This window comes from Mugil cephalus, chromosome 3 (genome assembly GCF_022458985.1).
Source record: "Mugil cephalus isolate CIBA_MC_2020 chromosome 3, CIBA_Mcephalus_1.1, whole genome shotgun sequence".
NCBI classification, from domain to species: Eukaryota; Metazoa; Chordata; class Actinopteri; order Mugiliformes; family Mugilidae; genus Mugil; species Mugil cephalus.
In genome coordinates this window covers 18,080,412-18,104,085 of record NC_061772.1, presented here as the reverse complement: position 1 = coordinate 18,104,085, position 23,674 = coordinate 18,080,412, and the positions used below count along the sequence as shown (strand labels likewise).

General features: G+C 41.9%; 1 protein-coding gene across 2 annotated transcripts in view; it reads right to left on the bottom strand.

Moving 5' to 3' along the window:
* Positions 1-916: 916 nt before the first annotated feature.
* Positions 917-23,674, bottom strand: part of samd4a (sterile alpha motif domain containing 4A) — a 48,742-nt gene continuing 25,984 nt past the window's right edge. Inside the window, exons 4-13 of one of the 2 annotated variants that reach the window (XM_047580582.1) lie at positions 22,433-22,720; positions 20,809-20,918; positions 19,174-19,260; positions 18,230-18,500; positions 18,053-18,138; positions 17,333-17,451; positions 16,780-16,981; positions 13,721-13,847; positions 11,726-11,809; positions 917-6,403 (exon numbers count right to left, since the gene is read on the bottom strand). In XM_047580582.1, coding sequence (XP_047436538.1) covers positions 6,375-6,403; positions 11,726-11,809; positions 13,721-13,847; positions 16,780-16,981; positions 17,333-17,451; positions 18,053-18,138; positions 18,230-18,500; positions 19,174-19,260; positions 20,809-20,918; positions 22,433-22,720 — 1,403 coding nt within the window. In that variant the 3' untranslated portion in view covers positions 917-6,374. The remainder of the gene's footprint in view (positions 6,404-11,725; positions 11,810-13,720; positions 13,848-16,779; positions 16,982-17,332; positions 17,452-18,052; positions 18,139-18,229; positions 18,501-19,173; positions 19,261-20,808; positions 20,919-22,432; positions 22,721-23,674) is intronic. The other variant, XM_047580583.1, reaches the window with a different exon arrangement.

Sequence of the window (23,674 nt, the reverse complement as noted above, 5' to 3'; positions counted from 1 at the left end):
TCACATGTGTGACTTTCATTTACTCTAAATCTTATTCTTCATGTGGATGGACTGAAACAGACTGAAACATTTAGTCTGACTTGCTTCAGGAACTTATTTCTTTCTAGGTTTTTATGTTTCTTTATTTTTTGGTTAAACAATAATAAATACGAATGTGCCTCCGCTTCCTCTCATTGGCTAAACGGATGCTTTTTTCCTGTGGATATGGGCCATCTTGCAATTTTGGAGCCAGAGTCCGATCATGTATTTGTTTAATTAATACCATAAGGCTACGCTCTGCTCTATCTCCACCAGTTACAAGGAAATGTTGTGTTTTACACTGTACTTACACTATACTTACAGCTCTCACAGCTTTATGGAGTGGTTGCCATGTAATATGTCACATTGTGACACTTAACAAAGTAAGGTTGCTAGGAAACCTGCATAAACTATAACGCGCAACCGGCATAAACTCTCTGGTTGTTAAGCAACCGTAAACTCTAACTCTTAACGGTTCTTGAAGGTACAGGCCCTCTGGATCTGGGTGAATGTCTTAACTACGCTAACTATTGTGGGTCACCACAACACCCTGTTTCTATGTCAAATAACTAACTAAAACTAAACTTATACAAAAGAAAATGACACTTGAACATGCATACATGTTATATTAACTTCTTAAAATGACAGAAACCAACCTTGAACCTTTTTTTTAAAAACTAACAAAATTTGATGTGTATTTTAGCGGAGTTTGTGACGTATACCACAGCCAGCCACCAGGGGGAGCTCTACTTACTTTGGCTTCACTTCACAGGAGCAGTACCACCATCCAGAAATCTACTTCTGAGTGACATTATAGAACTACAAAGACACATAAAACAAAATAAAAATTACGTTGAATGGTTTATAACACAGACACACTGAATGACTTACAAATTTGTTTGTTTTTTTGTTTTGTTTTTTTAATGTATAACGGGGGCATGCCAAGTCACAGCATTCTGGTACATCGTGACAAAAGTACAAGAAGACACATTCAAAAAAAAAACAAAAAAACAAAAACAAAAAAACACTTGAATGTATTCACTCTTTCTTTCTCTCTTTCTCTCTCACACACACAGCCATTCACACACTTTTTTGTTCAGGATAATTCATGACTTCATTAAGAATTAAGAAGTACCTACAGAGCACAGAAACGACGACGACAGATGAGTTCACGTTCACACTGCACGCCTCTGTCCAGAAGAACGACACTTTGATAAATAAAGCGAGGAATCTCTGAATTTTACAGTTTGGCTTCAGTATTACAGGTGACGCTACGACATTTGAGAAATCACTTATTTCACACAAAAGATGGATCCTTTGAACGCTAAAGCGAGTATCTCTGGGAAAATTTGTGGATCTTATTTCCTGTTTTAAGTAATTAAAGAAAATAACTGTCAGATGAACAGATAAAAAAGAAATGATCAGTGATTTGGCCAAACAAGGACAAAATTACGTGTGTGGGTGAATTTGCGGAAGCTGAAGCCAAACTGACATTAAAATAAAGACATTTTGGAAAGTGAATCAAACTAATGAATTACCTCGGATGGTTTAAAGACATCCACAGTGAAGGTGTTTAATCTAAACACTCTTGACTGAAGTGTGAACGTGACTCGATGAAGCTGTCGGTACTTTCATCCTGTCCCATTATAGTTTTTAACGTCCATATAAAACCATTTACATCTGGGGTAAATGTCTGAGTACAAAAAAAAAAAAAAAAAAAGAAAAAAAAAAAGGCACTGCCATTTGTTATTCTAAATATGACTTTCCCAGCCTTGTGCATGCAGTTTTAAAATATAAATTACACTTTTTTTCCCCATTTTATTCTTTTTATTTTTTTCTGCGTTTTCTGCAATTTTTGTCCGTTTTGTGTTTTTTTTATTTTTTATTATTAAACATACAATATTCTTTTGTCAAATATATACGTAAGCCTGCAGTCAATACAGGACATCGGCTCTTTGATAAAATAAAACTAAATGAAGTAAAAGGAGCACAGTCAAGCGGTAACACTTAAGTTACACAACGGATGCTTGCCAACTTTACAAAAACAAAACAAAAAGGTCTTGGCATCCCAAACCGACTAAACTGCAGAAATAAAAGATACAAAACAGCATATACGTCTCGTCTTAAAGATCTTTAAATGTTTTTGGAATATCAAGGCATCCTCTAACTGTTAATACTGCAGCGTACACAGCGTTAGAAGTACTCCACTGAGCTGATATGCATTTAAAACATTTTTTTTTTCCTTTCCTTTTTAAAAAGCATTTGGTTTGAAGAGATGTGTAATGATCCTGACCTCGCTGACCCGTCACAGGTGCTGCATGAAACCAGGGCTCAGCAGAACCTGGAACCTGCTTCCAACAGAACAGTACGAACAGAAAATGTGACACAAAGGAAAACTAGAACAGAAGAGGGGAGGGAAAAAGACGCACTTTACTAAGATCTTGAGAAAAAGTTTTGCAAAATCTCACAAACACAGTTTTAGTAAATCTACTCCTGGTTCTCATGAATCTGACTACACCTGGCAGACGAGAGTCAATCTGACACTAAATGATAAAACGGTTACTTAAGTTTCAGATTAAAGTTTCTCAACATTTGCAAATGTTTCTTAAAATCTTGCAAAAGCTTTTTAAGATCTTTTAGTTTCTTTTAGGATCCCACTAAACTTCCTTGAGATCTCACACCTCTTTCCATCCCTTATGGGGCTTTATGCACTTATTTTGTCCTGGGTTTGTTTTTTTTCTTTTGAACACCTTAACAAACACCTTTTATCAAATGGCACAGCAATATGAAAGTCACAAAGAACTTTGTGAAAATTCCTTTGATTACATTAATGACCGCGGATCTGATTCTTAAAATTTAAAAAAAAATCCCATGAACAGACAAAAAACAAAAACAAACCTAACCTATCTGAGGCTCCATCTAGTGCAACAGACGCGTATTAATCCGCAGCTGAAAGTAGTCCCCTATGTTTTGTTGAGAACTAGCGTCCAGCTGTTTCAAGTGAGCTTTCATTTCATGGGAGTTAACGTCCTTTCATGGGATCTGTTAAAATTAAGAAACCGATACAGCGACGCCGACCTTGTCCTGTGAAGCAACACACACGCGCACAGAAACCTACAAGCCTCTGCCGAGCAGGAGTCAGGTGGTGAGACGCCAACGGCACCAAGTTCAGAAACCTGTAACTGAACATCTGTGACGGAGAGCAGCTCCAACAACGAAACTTCAACCGGGGAGGAGAAAAAAATAAAAAAAAAAAAAAAAATCTCAACATGACACTGATCGATACAAACACGAATATAGTTCAACGGCAACGAAACAAACAGAAAAATAGTAAACAATAACTATGTTAATATTTGAGATGTACGTATGGTCACCAGCCATAACATGTTAATACATACGGTACTTTAAATAATAATAATACACCTAAATGATCAGCATCACCTCTGCAAAAAATTATGCAAAAAAAAGAAAAAAAAAGAATAAATAATTGTTTCTACTTTAAGTACTGATTCAAAAAAAAAAAAAAAAAAAAATGGCAATGAGTTTGCTGAACGTGCCAAGATCCTGATGCTGAAAGGTTCAACGTCTGGTTTCCCACTCAGGATTAAACACAATACACTTTGGTGGAATATTTGTTCACATAGTGTCTGAGTTACTCTCACAGACAAAGAGCAGAAAGGACACACTAAACACTTCATCTGTGGTGTGTGTGTGTGTGTACGTGTGTGTGTGCGTGCGCGCACAGATCTCAAACTGTGTGTGAAGCCACAATCAAACCAAGACACCACCAAACAGGCGCCGTGACAGAGTTTATGCATGTTTTTGTTCTTTTAACGCAAGTCTGACACCGACTTTGCTGCCGCTTCTCCTTTAAGTTTTTCCAAACCTGCCAGGGCTTCCCATGAACAGAGGAACTACACAGAGTATAGTTCTAAACCTTTTATACATGTCTGTATTTTAAACAATCAGCAGAGAATAAAAATCTGCAGCTGCAAATGAGAATAAAGCTTAAACTCTGTTACAGAATAATTGTAATTTAACATCATCCCAAAGAACAGCGGAAACTGGAAGGTTGGAAAAACGTGTGCAAATCAAAGAAAATAAACCAAAACATGCACAAACACTGGTTTGATCCTACAGCCTGGGCCGCCTCGATATGGAAATAGAGTATTTTCTACTCAGCGCTCACCCTCACACAGACAGCTATCATTAGAGGTCAGTGAGAAGCATCAGGAGTTTCTCCATCTCTGCTCCGGATTCAACGTTTCCACCTGCCGTGGCGTCGTGACGCTCCACTTTAGCCTGATCCAGTAGCTGTACAGTCCAGAGCCTCACCCCGGTCCAAAGCACACCAATGTTCTCCATGCATTTTAGTGTCTCACATTATCATCAAGTGCAGGATAAAGATGAAGTACTATAGAATTGCAAAAAAAAAAAAAAAAAACTAATGAAGAAACTAAACAATAATAATAATAACAATAACAAACAGCCCTCAGCGTTCAAGGTCAGGACTCGTGTGCTCAGTTGAAAGCCACACAGAGGGGAGCTTATTTCAATATAAACGTATTCTTATAATGTCTCTATTCCAGACACAAATACAATGAGGATAAATATTAAGACACAGAATAACCATGAGATTCAAAATGAAAAAAAAAACAAAAAAACACACATAAATTCCATATAGGCCTGCAGTGACTAAACAGACTCACAGGTAACCTGCAGCCACGACGGTTTTAGTTTCACCGGTGACATCCGTGTACCTGTGAGACTGTCCTGCCGTGACTGCGTTTGGCCAGCAGGTGGAGGTAAGCACTAATGAGACAATCTCTGGGACGACTACCCTTCATGGATTGACGCTATGTGATTTCTCCAATGTTGCAATTCACCCAGTTCTGAGTGGAAACCGGATCCGCCTCCCGTTTCTTCGGCAGTCTTGCCCACTCCTCATTTCCCAATCTTCTTCCCCCCGACCCCCGACGAAGAGACTTAGTAGTAACATGCAGCTTAAGCACATCACCCTGCTTTAGAAAAAATAACTAAGCCCGGCATCTGAACATGCAGACCGATCCCACTGATGTATATATATATATAGATCTTCCGTTTGCATTTATAAAACCTACATTTTTAATCTGCTGAGCCGGAAAAAGGGCTCTTTAAATGAGTTCATACAGTACATGCTATGGACGAACCACACGTGGCCGAGCTTCCACTTCCTCCTGCACTCATTCACATGAACACTCACAACACGATCAGACATCGTCTCCTCCCGATCAAAGGTCCGGCCTCTGACGCCCTTCTCCTTTAAAAACGTGCGCTCTCCCTTCCTCTAATCGCTCCTCGCTCGGTTTCTCTCTTCTGCCACTTCCTCTGTCTTTCTTCACATACACTCCCCTCCTCTTCCTCTCCTCACCCCCGTCCCACCTCCGTCTCCGTCTCTTTGTCCGCTGATATAAAGAATATGCACATTAGTTGTAAACTAGCGTGATGGCTACTCGTGGGGCGTAAAGCTCGTAGAGACCAAGGCTTTACGGGTTACATACGTCATACCTGAAATTCATACATGTTTCTGTACCCTCTGAAAGTAGCATCAGTTTGTAAACAATAAATACATACAAAACAAATAAATGCTTTTTTTTGTTTGTTTTTTGTTTGTTTTGCCACCCAATGCTGAGCGGGAGGGCTTCCCGAACTCTGCGAGCATCCTTACTGACGCTCGACCTTCACTGAAAACAGTAAAGGAAATCCCAAACTTCCTTTCCGCGTCCTCGCGGCTCTGCTCGCCTCGTCTTCTTTTTGGGGTCTGAGGTACGGTCATGGGTTTAAAAGACGCCACTAGCTGTGGTCGATGTGCGGGGATCAGACGGTGCCGGAGAGGGAGGGGGGGCCTCGGTCTCTCACCGAGCCCTGATCCACAAGGCCAGCGTCTCCCTCTGCCGGGGCGGACCGGACTGCACCGCTGCTTCTGGACTCCCCCCAGGCAAAGGAAGGGGAGGGGGGGAGGGGAAGGTGGGGGAAAGGGGGGGGACGCTGTTCACACACTGTCCGAGCCGATGCTTTTCTCTCTCCTCAGCCCGGACACAGGTGACGGCGGGGGGCGCGCTGGCGGTGCAGGAAGTGTGTGTTTTCAACCCCGATGGACGGTGCCAGTGTGATAGCTTGTGTTCGCTGTTTGATGATCGCCTATCTTGTGTTTCTTGGATCCCGCCCGGTCCTTTGGCTGAGCTCTACCATTGGCTACAGAGCGAGGTGGGGGGAGGGGGGGACGGGGGCTGGAGGGCTGGTGACCTCGAGGTGACGTACGGTGAGAGAGCCTCATGAACCTGCGCCATCCTGCTGCTCTCGCTCGCGTCCTCATTTCATATCGTCGATGTGCGGTCGGCGCCATCTGAGGGGAGAAAAAAAAAAAAAAAGGCATCAGTGTTTAACTTGGTAACAACATTATCAGCGGCGACAGCAACAAGATAAGCTTTGTTTATACTCCTGCAGGGGGCAGCTCACACCTGTGTGCTCTCTTTTTCTACAGTTACACCACTAAAAAAAATGGGATGAGTTTGTCTTTGCGCTTTAGACTCTGGAGGTTTAGTTTCGGTGGATCGCATTGACGTTAATAAATGTTGAACTGAAAGCAACGCAACACAGAACAGAGAGAGGGGATGTCTAGGAAGGAGGGAGGAGTTTCTGTGCGGAGGGACGAGGACAATTTTTCAGACTGTTGTTGCCTTCTGCGTCACCACAAAGTGTCATTATATGTCTCACAGCTTATATTAGATAAGAGGCAGAAACATAAATCTAACTTAAGAGTCGACGCAGGCGTGGAATTAATGGCGAGGAAATAAATCTGAAGAGTCAGTGCATGCTGGGACGGGACTGAATCCTTCTCTGAATAATAATAAACTGATAAAGAAGGAGATCTGAGACGTCAGCGGTCCAACACAATTCAAATTTACGCTTTGAATGCAAAGGCTTTTGCAATTAAGAGATTTTTTTTTTTTGTGCAAATATTAGGCAATGTTGTAAAAATATAAAGCGATAGGAATAAAGTAAAAAGAGTTTGTGAGGGAGTCATGAGAAACTGAATGTACAAATGTATGTGTGGCTTAGATAAGTCAGGAAATGGTACAATTGAAGCCCCACTTAATCCAACCAGGAGCTCCTTGATGTACTTTTTAATGTACTTATTCTGTTTTAACATTTTACGATGCTATGGACCCTGCAATGGAGACTGAAATAAAGAAATGAACAATATGAGTCATTCTAACAATTCATAAGCAGGTATTAAAATATATAACTCAGTATATCAGTATAAGAAAAAACATAAACAGAAATACAGGCTATAGTATATAAGGCAATGTAAGATTGGGAAAAAGAAACAATACAAAAAAATATGTACAAAGACTTATATGACTGTTGCATGTGAAACAACTACAGCTGAACAAGTGACTATCAGAGCTCGTCTTTAAGAGCAGCCTTCATTTACGTCTGTTAGCTAAAATCTGCTCTGAGGTTCAGAAAAGCTCTTATTAATTTGACTTCTTAAATGTATTATTGTGTTATTTTCTTATTTTTTCCTCCAGTCTGTTGGCGTCAGTGAACTGTATTCAAATGTGAACTGCTGGTGCACTTCTTTGAAGCAGCGTTAAAAAAAATAAAAAGACTCTCTAAGGAATGCTGCTGTCCACTATGACTCATTGTTATCTGGTCTAATCAGAAAGCAGTTTTATCTCATTTGAAGCGTAGCAGCGATCTCACTGAGCCATGAACTGACGGCCTAAAAGCCTAAAAGCCTTCCTGACTTGGTGAACAGCGAGGGGTCCGAGCCCACGCGGTCCTGGTGAGAGAACAACACATCTGTCAAAATACTGATGGAGCATTTGAGAGGAAAACAACAGTCTGACAGCTGCCGCCTCTGGTGTGACGGATGAGGAAAATGTTATTAAGCTGCTCGCTGCTGGAGACTTTTATTCCACAAAAATAGAGCCTCTATCATAATACACACAAGAATATATCAATAATATAATAACTCAAGTGGAAACAGATGAGCTAATTGATCTGATAAGATTTTCTTTGTCACCTTTTTTTTTTTTTTTTTTTTAATGCAGATACGTATAAAAGTTTGAAGGGCACAAAAACTTTTAAGCAGCTGATTTTCTATTTAGTTGAGCTCTAGAGCCTTGACTTGTGAATAGAAATTAAATTAGTTTTCATCTTATTTGTGAAACCAACTGAAATCTGATCCCTGTCTTTGTAATCTGTGCTGTTTAACAAACAATGTTTACAAGCCCAGAAGCAGTTTGTTCTAAGTTCATTGTACTGGTCTGTCCAAAAACAACCGCCTGCCAACCAAACCCTAATATCCTTTTCCTTATACCCATCAAACACTGCGTTTTGGGTCACTTCCTGAAGCTGGCTTGACTTCAACGACCAAATCGTGGCGGTTCAGGACAGCCGGCGGAGGAGACTAGAAAAAGGCATAAATGCTGATTAAGAGAGGGGGGGGGTTCTTTAGGTGAATGCACTTCTTGGTTCTACTGCACAGTTCAGCTCTCAACCTAAAAACACAAACACAAAGCAGCACTTGTCCGGCGTTCACTGAGGCCCACTGTCTGCTGCCCGGTTGAGTTTTGGGACGAGAGGAGTTTGGCACTGACTTTAACCCAGACTGATATTCACTGTACACGGAAATGTTCTGCACAGACCCAAGTTGTTCCAGGTTTTCTTTTCACATAAAAACACGTTTTATCTTACTTCACTGATAAAGTGAAATCAATACGAAGGTCTGTCGCCGCACACCCCACTTATCCAGAGATCTCACATCCTCCTAATCACTTTCACCGCATTACGGTTGTTTTAGAAACAGTATCACGTGTGAGAGTGATTAGATATTTTTATATTTTTTTAATCCCCCCCCACAAAAATTTAAAGAAAGCCTATTCAGCCCCCAGGTGAAACCCCATGTTTGTATGTATGTTTATGTCAGGTGTGTTTATTATGTTTATGCTGAGTTTAATATAGAACACATATAGTAGGTTAGGGCTAGGGTCCCTTCTTTATCTCTCCATCAGTTTGTGGGTCCATGACCTGGAAACCGTTGAAGGTTCCTGCTCTAACGTGGACCGTGTTGTGTCCTCCTTGGTGTCCACCTTTACCAGGTCCCTGTCTACTGGCTGTGTGCGCCTGATCGTTTTAAAACTATCTTTGTGAACCCATTGCTAAAAACAAAAACCTGGATCCCTCACAGCCTCAAAATTACAGGCCAGTCCACCTTTCATTGTAAAAATTCTTCTAGCTAATAAAATTTTTGAAAGACTTCAGTCTGATAACAACGGGATGTGCACAGTCCTGGTACCCCCAGACCTGCAATCACTGTTTCTCCTAGGCTCAGGCACTGGGCCCCTCATACTTATCAGATACAAGGAATAATTTAAAATCATTGGTATCTATGTAATGTGATGCGTGGTGTGCCTCAGGGGTTAGTTCTAGGACCTGTTTTATTTTCTCCATGTATACTTGGACACATAATTAGCCGACATGGTGTCATTCCATTTTTAAGCTGATGACACTGATGACACATGTATCTGCTTTTTAAAACGCCAGAAATACGAAACCTGAAAAATTTACGCATGGTGTCAGGTTTGACTCTGATCTAAGTTTTATGTCCCATATTACTAAGTTAGTTCAAACTTTTTACAGGCACAGAGACTGTTTTACTTTACTGTTTAACTTCTGGTCTCCAGTATGTTTTAGAATAGATTTAAAGATCTTGTTTATTTTTAAATATCTTTTCATGGCCCATGGCTATATCACTGCCATTTTAGCAACATACAGGCCGTCATTTACCTCGACATCCTCGGGCAGATGTCTACTGGCTGAAAACAAAAGGGGACAGGGCCTTCGTGGTTATGGCCCCACAGATATGGGATGATCTGCCCGAGGAAATCAGGTCAGCTGTGATTTCCTTTAAATCTCTACTTAAACCATACTTTTATGGGAGAATTTAATGTTATTTATTGTAGTTTTGTGGTTTTATTTTTTATTAACTTTGCATTTAGTTTCCGTTTTAAAAATTGCAGATTTTTATGTTTTTTTAAGCACTGAAAAGTGCTATGGAAAGAAAAAAGGAAAAAAGTATAGTACATAGTATCAATAATAATAATATTAATAATGAGAATTAGAATAAACTGGCATTTGTTATTCAGCCCCAGTATTTCCTGTCATACTATGAGAAGGAGACTTATGGTGATGTGATGCATTCCTACAAATAAAGTTGAACTGCAGGTCATATCTGATGATGTAAATTACATTTGTAAAAGTTCTTTCTAAAAGCAGCTTTTCTCCAGGGCCTCTTCCCGTTTTGGCTGACTTGCCTCCACTGTTGCCAGAATTGTCAGATCTCAAACTTGGCCAGAGTTGTCATTGAACCCAAATATTCAGACTTTAAGCCCCTCACACAACAGCAGTTGAGTTGAGTGGTAAAATTAACTAAAGGGACCACGACTGGACATGAGACACTAACTCAACTTTTGGAATTTTCCCTTTGTGAACTGAATAAAACTGAAGCAAGAATTGTCTTGATTACAGATTTAGGTATAGGCATGTCAGCGTAATATATTTAAATCACTCTATAATAACATCGTCCATTAGTCAGAAACACGAACGAGTGACTTGACCAACTTGTTCAACTCCATACCAGCTTGAGTTTGTTATGGTAAAGGCTGCAACCAGACCATTTGGAAAAAGATCCAGCTACCTAATACTGCACTTATATGTATTAATACAGTATTTTTTTAAGTATTCAGCTGCTTCTAAATGTACGACAGGTCACAGTTTTTAGTCCTTGTCTTGTGTAATCCAAAGTTTTGGTGTGATCACCATAAATATCGACTGTTCCTGTAAACAGAGCTCAAAGAAAATCAGATCCTCAAAGCTGAAGGCAGTTTGTAACAAGTAGAAACGCTGGCACTCTGAAAGCTACCAATTTAATCTGCATAAAACAAAATGTTTTCCTTTTAATTTCACTTAACACAAGTCCCAATAAAATGTTCGAGAACCATTAGTCTACTGTGACCCTTTACTGACTTCTTAAATCCTTGACAGTGAAAGAAGAAAATCAAATATGAGAGGATTCAGGTGGTATAAAGAGGACAGAGACTGCAGTACATGTCTTTGTTGTGGTGTAAAACTGTGGAATAAACTACACGAGGACATAAAAATGTGCATTACATTAAATCAATTTAAAAGTAAATACAAACAAAGTCTTGGTCAGTTATAATGAGCTAGACAGCTAATTAGATACTTTTTTAAAAAGGATTTTATTTTGTTAGTATGTTTATAATCAGGGTTCTGTTTCACATTGAAGTTGAATGTTTTAATCGTCTAAGATTAAAAAGATTAAAAAGATTAAAAAGATTAAAGTTCTCATGGATCTCAAGGTTATGTGACAATGAAATGGAGGACTGAACTTGATAAACTCTGCTTCCTTCAGCCCCTTCTCCAACTTGCACTTTATCGCAGTGTGTAATTTTTTTTTTCTTTTCTCTATTACTGTTTGTTGTGCTGCTTGTGCTTGTTTGAGACAAATACAAATCAAATCAAATAAATAGAGAAACACGGAGAGACTGGTGGGAAGACCGACGTGTTCCTAAACTAGGTTTAATCTGGAGAAACTATTGTGGTTGAACAATTGAAAAAAAAAAAAAAAAAAACTTACCTCCCAAGGCGTGTTCTGTCATACTGAGACACAGAGACTCGAGACGATTGTTGATGTCTGGCTCTGTCACTGGTAACTGAAGATCTGCACAGAAACAAAAACACATATGAAGCAAATCAGTGTCAAGAGATTAAACAAATAAATTAAAAAAAATGAATGCAAACACAAACACACAAAATCCTGATGAGGGACGCGGAAGTTCAAGAAACAAAACAATTTACTCAAATTGAATTAGACCAGAGGTCTTCAATGTTTTTTAGGCCATAGACCCCCAAACTGATGGACAGATCACATAGGGACCCCCTACCTACTATATGTGTTATATATTAAACAATATACATTATTACTATCATTTTGCATTCAATATTAAACTAATAATGCACATAATCAAATATTCATTTTATTTAATTAAAGCAAAGTGAATAGACTCTCTTTATATTTGTGGGGGGATATATATATATATATATATATATATATATATAAATGTCTAATCAACCAAAGATTTTGCGACCCCCCCCCCCGCAGTACCTCCCCGGACCCCCTGTTGAAGACCTTTGACTTAAACCAGACCAAGCTTCCCTAAACTGGGGGACAGTCACATATACGTTCATGTTCTTATTAAATATTTGCTTTTCTTGAACATAATGAACTTATGGTTTTCCCTATTGGGTCTCAATTAAGTAGATGGGGCTTAATTTGTGATGGAAAACATGACCTGTAGTTACAGTATCTGTCTCTTCTAAAAACTCTTAGGTGCTCGCCGTCTCTTTTAGCCTTAGCAGGGTGGAGACAGTTTTGTTGTAGAGTGCGTTGGGCCGAGGCTTCGGTGTATTTGGGCCGCAGTGCAGCCTAGCAACCCTCTGGAGCCATTTAGTCCTTCGCTGAGTCTTCAGCACAGGCCGGGCAGCGAAAATCCCTTGTGGCCGGAGGGACAAGCCGAGTTAGGCCCAGTAGTCCACACTGGGCTATTTATAGACTTGAAATCCTCCCCCATCACCCCCCTGCCCACACACCCCCTCCATCCCATGAACATACACACTTATAGTGAAAAATAACCCCCCTGTAACACACACACACACACACACACTTGTTCCGTCACACTCTTGTTTTCTTTAATGTGTCTTTTTTTTTTTTTTTTAATGGGTCTTTATAAATCTGTTGGCAAATACCACACGTACACACAGAGACCCTGGCTCAGACCCAGCTATGGTCGCTACTGTTATGTGTGCATGACTCTGCAGAGTCAACAAAAAAAAAGAAAGAAAAAGGGACAGTTGAGGGGAAGCATGGCAGAGACGGGGGAGAAAAAGGAAGGGAGGCAGAAAGAGAGATGGGAAAGTAAAGAAAGAAGAGGGAAGGGAAGTGGGCCAGGGAGCCCCATCCTCGCTGCACAAAGAGCCTCATTGTGAGACTCCTCTGACTCTTTCCTCCCTCCCTGCCTCCATCTCTTCCTCTCACACATACTCTCTCTACTTGCCCTCCTCCACCTAGTCTCCTTTGCTTTTTTTTTTATTTTTAAATCTGTTTTCCTCTTCGTTCTGAAAGGAGAATATTTCTGGCGGGGGAGAGGAAGTCCCAGTTTGTCCTATTACTGTCCACTGTTCCTCTGGGACAAGGTCCAGTCAGCAGAGGCTACTACAGGTCACACTCGCTGGCGCTGATGGTTACTGTGACCCAGCCTGTGCACGGAGGCCCTTCGCTATTTTAGGTTCGACTGCAGACAACGGCCGTCCACTTGCTCTTACTGCAAATGCTCAGTTCAGTGGAACGAACTGAAATATGAAGGGCATCAAACTGAATCCGAATCCCGTGCAGAATCCTTGCAGACAGCTGGGAAAATCTGGGAAAAACCTTGACTATAATTAAAAAATGTGCCCCTTTACACTTGTCTTGGATGGAGAAATGTGGAAGTTAGTGCAAGTTTTTGGCACTTCAGTGCTAGCTTTGCTTCTGCCGCTTTCTGCGTGTTTGTGTGCATTTCCCAGCGCCTCTTACCGGCTTGCTGGAACATGACCATAGTTTGCGGCGTGGTGTGAACTGGTAGGGAGCGGGTCCTCTGCACAGAGCTGTGGGTCCGACTGGGCATGCTGTTGCTTCCTCCGGGGTTGGCAAACCACGGGCCCTGAGGAGAAGGTTTTAGACATATAATTAACATCGAGAGGATGCAAACAAGATCCTTAAGTTCTGTGTCATAGTTATTATGATCGTTTGTTCTCTAAAATCACCAAAATCCCATCTACTGTTTTCATATGTTCAGTAGTTCCTGGGTTGTTTTTTTCAGAGACAAAACTGTTGCTTTCACCATGAACTCTGCCACCTTATTCATTTTTGTTATTTCAAAATAAAAACTCTCTATTATATACAGGACAGAGCAAAATAAAATGAGGTGATTTAATTATTTTTGGTTTGGTCTACATGTGCGGGTCAAACCACAAAACTGTCTCGTAGTTTAATTTTGTGTTTAGGTGTGTGGGTCGTGGTTCAGTCCTGTTCCTCCAATCCCCATCACCAACCCAAAACAGGGTCTGTATCCTCATCCCAACCCCTAACCTTCTGGGGAAAGAGGGAGCCAGGACACTCGACTGACGAAACGGTGTATTTTGACTCACTGTTAAGACTTCTCTAGGTGTTGTGGGCCGAACTTAATGAAAATGATGTGTCGCATACTAATGATGCATGGATTGATAATGAAATGTTCTTTCCGATACTTTCGATACCTCTAAATTCTCAAAGACTCTCAAATTAAATAAAAATTTAAATATAGATACTTCTGATACTTCAGACATTCAAGTTAATGTAGTAACACAGTGGAAAGTAACTAAACTATTGAGTTTTAGCTACACAACAAACACCTCAGGTTAAACCACAACACAGAATATGAGACATTGATGATGAGGAGGACACAAGATGAGGACACAGTGTCTGAATTAAGATGTAAGCTTTCATTTTATAGTAGTTCTTAATATTTAAACAATAACTTATTTTAACGGTCTTATTATTTTACCTTTACTAATACTTTTTTTTAGTGTTTGAAACAACATTTTCACATATTTTGTGTGATTGCATCCTGTTTGGTTTTTCTGTTGTTGTATTAGCTCAGCTACAAAGTAAATGAGGCCACTATGTTAATATACTTCCTAGTTTAAGATAAATAAATAAACTACTCTGATGTCTTGTATTCTTTATGAAACTATGAGTTGAATTCACTACTTTTTTTTTTCTTTTAAGTTTACCACACACATTTACTGTATTTACTCACAGTAACGCTATCGGATCGGTATCGCGATACCAGCCTAGACTCAGTATCGAATTGGGAAGGAAATCGGTTGTATCACTACTGCTTTTACCGCCAACTGTCATTGGCTAGGCTAGTTAGCTGGTGTCTTCTTGTTGGTTGCTAGCGGTTAGCTGACTGCTAGCCTGCTGGTCGGCTTTCAGTTGGACCGTAACATCTTATCCTGTGTATTAATGGATGAACATGAAGATCTTTTGTAGATGAACTTCGCTCGGTTCAATTCACATACAGACATTCAAAAGGCAAAGTCCAGTTTCTCAAATCTAATTTGGTGGTCAAAGACCTTAATTTAGCGCTCATCCCTGCTGCTTTCAAACACTGAAGTGTGGAGGCTTGAAAGAAGTTGTGTAAGACCGCAGCTTCTTTCTGCCCCCCCCCACCAAACTCCTGTCTGGATGTCTGGCCCCACCCCTAATGACAGTCTCAGACATTCACCACATGAATTCCTCACTGTAACCTGCCCATTATACCCCCAACACCACTGCCACGCGCCCCTCCCCTCCCCTCATCTCACCTCTCTCTCTCTCCCCCCCTCACCCCTCGCGGCCCTCCAGCGCCGCGGGCCAGGGAAAAACAGGAAATGCCTGTGCACTGTTCTCACTGCCTCTGACTGGCTTTCTCCCTCTCTCACATATATACACACTCACATAAACTCCCTCTCCTATCGCCCCTCCTCCTCCTCCCAACACCACAGCTACCTCTTCCAAAATATGACTCACATATTTCCCTCCCTCCCACCCTCCTCCTCCTCCTCCTCCTTCTCCTCCGTTCTCTGCGCTCATCCAGTCTACACACTACAGTCTGACACAAGAAAGTCCAGTGTGGCCGAGGTATTTCCTCCCATTGTAAAGGATGAGAAAAGGAGGGAGAGGAAGAGAAGGAGGGACAGAGAGGTTTCCAATGAACTGGGTCAATAAAGTGTGCCAGGATGGGCCTGAAACAGCTCCGCGGCTCCTCCTGTTTCAATGTTCAGCACTGACGCAGGGCCTCTGGTATGTGGGGTGACCTGTCTACGAGTTCCATCCACCTCACTTCATTGGCCAGACGCCCCCACCGCTCCTCGTCCTCTGCCTGCATTTCTTTTGACGTGAATTAAAAAGCCTTTCTACTCCGAGCGGAATAATGCGCCGGAGAGGGAGTTTCGCAGACCAGGTTATTGTCAACATCCTGGAATGCATTACTACGCGTTTCAAAATGTTCCCGTGTACAGTCGAGAATAACAACACAACACCACCGCTCGGCATTACGATCGCTTCACACGCAGCTGAGATCAATTTATGTTCAGAAAAACTTAATTTGTCCCCGGGGGGCAATTTAAGAAGGAATTTTAGTTCCTCATCTGACACTAGACTAGAGCAGTGATACAGTGAACTTTAAAATGAACGAGTAAGAGAATCAAGGCTTGAAATCCTCTACAAGACGACTAAAACCAAAACATATGTCTTTAAACCACAGAAACAATAAATTGATAAGGTTTTTATTTAATTTTTTATTAATTAGTCACCAAATATGGTCGGGTTGCAGTTTCTCAAATGAGTAAAAATTGCAGCTTTGATTCTGGATTTCTTTGGATGATTCTAAACCAATATGGGCTGTTTTTTATATTTATCTTATCATGAATATGAAATCAGTAAACAGATTAACACTAATGTTATTGGAAACCGTGCTCATATATCCTAGTTATAGTTTAACATATTTCCTTCAGTAGTAATCAAACAAATCCCTGTTTTTTTTGTTTTTTTTTGCTGCTTTGACTCACATGTCTCCCCTGTTTTGGACCGGTGGGTGTGCTGCTGGAGCTGCGAGGTGTGGGTCCCAGCAGCCCCCCGCTGCCCAGCAGGCCCAGCCTGGCACCCGGCAAGCTCCTGGAGGGCATCTGGAACTGGTGAAGGCTCCTCCTCGTCGACACGCTGCCCCCAACACAGCCAGCGGTGGGGAGGGAGTTAGACTGGCCAAAACGGCTGCGGCAAGGCGAGACGAGAAGTTAGACATAACTGTAGGTGGTGGGATGTTAGAAAAGTGATAAATGATGAATCTCACAGGAAAGCCAAGGAAAACTATGTTTACTTGATAAAATAAAACACTGCAAATGAATGTAAAAGAAACAGTTTGTCTAAAAATTAAAACTTGCTTCTCTGTTCATCTGTATTTATGCTTTTGTAGTGAGTGCAATCAGAAAAAAAATAAGAGGAATCAGGAATGTCATATATGCTGCACATTGAATGATGCATCCTTCTGTCTAATATGTATTTACAACCATTCTGACATTTCCCACTTTCCTTTACAAAAGTTACAGTGACTACAACAGTTACCTCCTCTGCGGTCGATACCCTGCTATGTCCAGGAGAGTTTTCCTTGGAATGGATCGGAACAGCCTCTGGACCTGCTGTTTCCACGACAACAGCCTCTTCTTCTGTGTTTCGGTGAAGGACTGACAAGGAGGAGGAGGAGAAGTGGGGGTAAGAAGGAGTACAGATCAGGGGTGAAATGAAGCGTGACTGCTGAAGAGTGCAGCTCAGGACACTGCGATTACTAATGCGGGTACTATTCGCTTAAGCATATTTACGTATTTCCTATAAACTCCGATGTAAGGAGGACGCCCTGCTCCTGAGGAGAGCAGTCAGCGCTAATTGGCATGCATGTTGGGACATTATTAATAATTCATCAGACTGACTGTGTCACAATTTTTCCTTTGCATTTTAATATACAGAACACGATTATTAACTTTTGTTAAAAATCACGTTCCTTGTTGCTTTAGTCTGTGTGTTACTTTTATTTCTGTTTTACACTGCCTGTACAGCACTTTAATTAAAAGCGCTTTATAAATAAAATATGATGCTATTTAAACAGCAGTTTTCTCATTTTCTGTCTTGCAACATTGCGTACAAATGTACTTAAAGTCACCATAATGTCCCTACCGTCACTCAAAGAGCAAAGTTCAAGAAGAAACCAAAAAACTTTTACAAGTAAATTAAAAAGTAAAAAGTTCCACTGACTAAGATAAGAAAACATCCAGGGAGGGAGGGGTTTACCTCGTGGATAAGGCACTTGTCGATGAGTTGTAGGTAGGAGCTGATGTTGTCCTCGTCTGACCTCGACACCAGCAGCTGGGTGCAAACTGACGATGGGGAACACGAGGCATTAAAACCAAAACCTCCTCCCAGACGGTGACAAGAACCTCAACGTAAGAGTTGATGCACGCAGCTCACCTTTGCCCATGACACGAGTAAACTGACCGGGCAGATCCCCCTCGGCGATGACGCTTGTGCCGGACTCGCCCTCTCCTCCTCCTCCTCCGCCGCCGCCTCCTCCTCCTCCTCCAGTCAGGTGGGAACCTGGTGCGGCGCTCTTACCCTCTGGGCTCAGCAGGGGGCGCTGCAGGGAGGCCTCCTCGCCACCACTGAAAGCCTTGATAGGGGTCATGATCATCTGGTGAAGCTCCTGCAGTGGGGCACGTAGATTACTGCCCTCCAACACATCCTGGAGGCAGTGGATTATACCAGGGGAGCAGAGTTAACGAGGGTTTATTTGACATTTTGAAACAATCCAGTTTCACTTCTCAGAGAAAACTTTTGAATAAAACAAACGCTGCTTTTGACCTAGATACTGATCACGCTACCATGTGACCGAGCAGAGAATAAAGTGATCCACTTTTCCTTGACTACGCAAACATACCCCCCCCCCCCACCCTTCACAGATCGACGCTGTACGCGAGTCTGTGTAAACCCAAAATACTAAGCAACAGGTGTCTTGTTTCCCAAGCCGAGCAAATGTAGTGGTAACAACATTTTAAAATGAAGCGTCTGTGAAAAGGTTAAGCCTGAATTTAGCCGGCCCCGAGCGGTCCCTCCTGCGGCGTGCCCTTGAGCGCCATTGTCTTGCTTTGAAGGCTGAAACGGAGCGGGGGCAGAAACTGAGGGGCAGGCGGAGGAGTTTAAATGCGGAGCCTAAAACTCTCCTTCGTGGATTAGGTGTTCCCTTTGCTGCCGCCTCGGACACATAACACCATCTGAGGACAGACTCTCGCACAAGGGACAAGAGATGAGGTGGAGGTCAAAAAACTAAAAGCTTCACGACCACGTTTCTCGTGTGAAGATGAAGTGGGAGAAGTGGGAGAAAGGGGGGGTGTGGTGTATGAGGACGTCCCACTGACCTTTTCCAGGCTGCGAAGTAGATGCTGCCTCTCTTTGAGCTTCTGAATGCTGATAACGATCTTGTGTCTGGCTCCTTTAGTGACTTTCTGTTGAGGGAAACAGTTTGGCATCAGCTCTCACTTGATCTTTTTCATATATGCACAAGTTCTTTCAAACGAAGCGAAGCACGTGCCCGGCCTCTCTGAGAAAGATGCGCTCCGACTGCAGGTGTCGCCCACTAAGAGAAACTCCACTTATCTTCAGCTGGGAAGTCAAGGCTACGACTAATTGAACTAATTTTAGATGCCGATGGCACGATTTCGCTCTCATTACCCGCGTAGGACCGAAACCGACAATCCAGACATCAAACCTATTGTTGCGCAGGACACCTCTCGGCGCTTCTGTTCAGGATGTGTTAGCGTAGCTGTGCGTTACATTAGGGTCCGACTGCGGAGGAGGCAGCAGCACCTGGAGGAAGTGTACGGCTTCCCAGTGAGTGTTAAATTTAGCTACATCCTCCGTTTCAGAATAGACTCCCCAGCGTCTTTTTGCACAAGAAGAGCGACTGCGGATAAGTTTGTCTCATGTCACATGTTCCAATATTGTCAACTCAAACTGCTATTGTGTTTTGCAGTGTTGCACAAAATGCAGTGAACTTTTGACACTTTGTTGCCATGCAAATAATTATTAACTTCTGATTTGCTGCATTGGTATAAAGATTGTATGAATCCGAGTGCACGTACACCCACTTGCCACTTCATTAGGTTCAGTAGAGAATGGTCTAATATAACATCTTCACTACATCTTATCTTCATGAAGGTTATGGTATTCAAATAACTAAGAGAGCTGTTGATTCAACTTTTAATTCCAGGGGCTGTGGTTTGTAGTACTACAGAATTTTTGGGCTATAACAGAAACACTTTTAATTCAATCCAGTTTAACAGCACCATAAACCACAGCCTTCACAATGATCATCCGCCCTTCTGATGCTATTTCAACATCAACTGAACATCTGAACATTAAAGCTTTCACTAGTGTCCCTAATGTCTCAGCAGTGGGACTGGGCGGTTTCACCAAAAAATGTTCATCACGGTATTCTTCAAAATTCTGACGGTATCACAGTACATCACAGTATTTTTTTCTTTTAATGCACAATCACGTGTTTTACAATATTGTGACGATGAGTAAATACTGTAGAATAATCCCACACAAGTAGTAAAACAGGTTTGCTGATGTGGAAATCCCCAGACAGCGAGATTAAAAAATAAAATACGTGTTTTAAAGATGAAATGAAGAAACGGGGACAATTACAGTTTCATTTATTTTGACATATTTATTCATATTTATTTGAATCATTTGAACTTCTACGTCTGTAATGTCAATAGCAGCATGACCGGCTACCGTAATAACTGTAATATGCGCACAACATTTTTTATCTCTAAAAATTAAATTGGTGTCCATGTGTGTTTAGAAGCACTACATTGAAAATGGTCCGGTCTGAAACAGTGTCTCGCGGTGCAACGTTCCAAACGCTATGTAGTCAAATACACCGGTATATTAAAAATTAATAACATAACAAAAATAACACCGGTATTGTGTGTGAACCCGTATACCGCCCAGCCCTATTTGGCAGATGAGTGTATACGTGGACGTACCTGTGTCTCTAGTTGCTCTTCGGTCAGTGACATCATCTCATCGTAGGTCATGGTGGAGAACAGAACGGCGTACTTATGGAGACGGAGACTCTTGAGCCACGCAGGAACGTCTGAGGGTCAAACAACATGGCCACAGATTTAAAAGATCAGCTTTAATTCTAAGAAATCCACAAATCCACTTAAATAATGTTTCTTTTCTCAGTTTTCTATTTCAAAATTTCCATTTTGCTCAAATATATACACAGTATATAGTGTTTTAACATCAGGTTTAGAGATTAACGCTGTTGGCAGAAGGATCAATTGAACTAATTCTTCCTAATGTTTCGCTGGACGTTGCTGACTGGAAACGCTCAATCGTTGCGATGTTTCACCTTGTCTGGACTTCACGTCCAAACTGCTGACAGTGTTGCTGAGACATCTTTGTACTACTTTGCAGTTTAGAGTGATACCTGGTGCTGGCTTAGTTTCTTTGGTCACACATGGAGGACTGCAGGGCCAACAAACTTAAGAGGCGAATAATAAACACTATAAATTTATGGTTCGTCATTTGTTTGGTATTTATACATGTTGTGGGACGTTTTATCTTTTATTGTTCCTTTTGCTTATTTTTGACGACAGTACAACCAGGAATGACACGGACACCGCGCGCATCCTCCCTACGTTTCCACCAAGCCCACATAACGCGAAGCGACTGCAGAAATTAGGGTGAAATCTGAGGATGTTAATTCTCTCTAACGCTCGTAACTACCTCCAAGGGAAGCAACTACTGAAAATAAGAGACAACTGGAAAACTGTGTTAAATAGACATTTAAATACAAAAAAAAAAGAGGACAGACGAAGTGTTAACTCCAGTCCAGAGGGTGACAGACTTATTAGAGTAAGGTCACTTGGGTCAGCAGCTCTGGTCTGAGCTTCCCCTGACAAACTGCTCTGACCGGATTAACAACTTGCCAAACCCTCTGGGCTGAATACCTACGAGGTCCACACAGCAGACAGTCATATACTTTTCCTTAAGTGGTCCTTGTTGACGCTTCTAATGGTCTAATAGCACCTATGCTCGGGAGGGTTTAGCCAAGTGAATTAAACATTTTAAAGCAATAAAAAACCAACAGTTTTGCTTCACAGTCGGTGGGACAGTAAAAACATATCCGCCCAGAAACACAGTATAACACAGTCTTTAGGAGGCCTGACTATTTCAGGAAAAAAAAACTTTTTTTTTTTAACAATGCCATGCTTATTTAACCATACTTGCTCAATGTAGTCACCGTTTACTAAGGGCCATACATTATACAAACAACTCTACTTAACAAAGGTGGCTTCGAAGCAAGGCACAGCCTTAAAATCCCTCCTGAAACACAGAAGACGGTTCTGCTAATCCTGCAGTGGGGAACACGGGTTCACTGAGGAATGCTGGTGACTCATGTGCTCACAAAGACACTGGATTTGTCTCTTCACAAAACGAAACTGGCGAAGTTACCTTAAAAGACAACAGCAGCAATGTCACATTGAAAACTTCTGTAGCCACAATTTAATCCTGTGTGAGCACCACACTCAGATAACAGTACAGTTTTGCCGCTCATAGCTCATTTACACTTATGGAGAGATGAACACAGGTCTTTCTTACCCCTCATGCCACTGCCCTCCTCGTGGAAGGAGCTGCGATGCAGACCAGAACCTCCTCCTAAACCAGCATCCTCCAGATGCTCGCTGCCTCCACTGCCCGAGGAGGCAATGCTGCTCTGGGGCGACAAAGGCGCATGGTCTGGGGCCGGGCCTCTAGCAGTGCGCAAGTCCTCCTGGGACAGCCAGACGTGGCCCAGGGGCTGGTTGCTAGGGCCGCTCATGGGAGGCGTGAGGGACACGGAGCGCTTCAGGTGACTGTGCTGCTGGCTGCCACCTCCACTTGTCAGAACTGCAAAACAGCAGCAAGACTCGTCAGGTCAGACTGACTGGAAAGAAATCAAGACTGGAAAACCTGCTTCCAACATGGAGTCGACTGAGTTAAACTTTTACACAACAACAACGACAACAGCTACGTTATGGCTAAGTTTAGGTTCAAATAAGACGACTCCTCTTTCCTACACACCACTGGACACGCCTGTGATAAAATCAGGTGTTATTAACTGCAACGTGTGATTGGCCAATAGCAACGGTCAGATCTCTGCTCCTCTCACACTGCAAAGGTGGACTTGTCAGCCATTATCCAGGCACTCGAGCTGATGTTCATCTTTCGAGCAAAGAATGTGCATGAGTTAGTCCACAGCTGTACATTTTGGTTCGGGTTTAAAAATAACAAGTTCTCCAATTCAAATCGCTCCTAATTTGAAAGATCTGATATCAATTCATAAAATCCTGAGACTGATATTTGAAACATATGCCATTTTTTTCCCCCCTGCATCCTCCTGTTAGAAATGTCACTGCAGTCTCACAAGACACGTTTCACACAAGTCTCAGAAAACTACAACATTAGTCTACATGTGTGGGCGATGAAGTGAAAATATCTTCCAGGACTAAGCAAAATTATTCAGAAACTGAAATATCTTTAAATGTCCTAGCAAACGAGTGAATGAAGGACTGATTCAAGACGCAACAACCTCCCGAATGAACGGATTAAATAATGACTCTCTGTCTCCATCTTTATGACTGAGCTCATTAGGACGGGCGTACGACGATGGAGTCAAAACAAGGCAACCGTTACTACGGACATACCAGTATTAGAATCTTAATCTCAGTAAAAGCAGCTACAGCATCTTAGGGTTTTGCTGAGGGGGGTGAAAGAATGAAAAGGTGGAGAGCCAAAGAGCTTTTTGTGTCGCCCCTCTGACGGGGTGAGCTGCCACCAATACCGCCGTCTCCTTATCCTCCT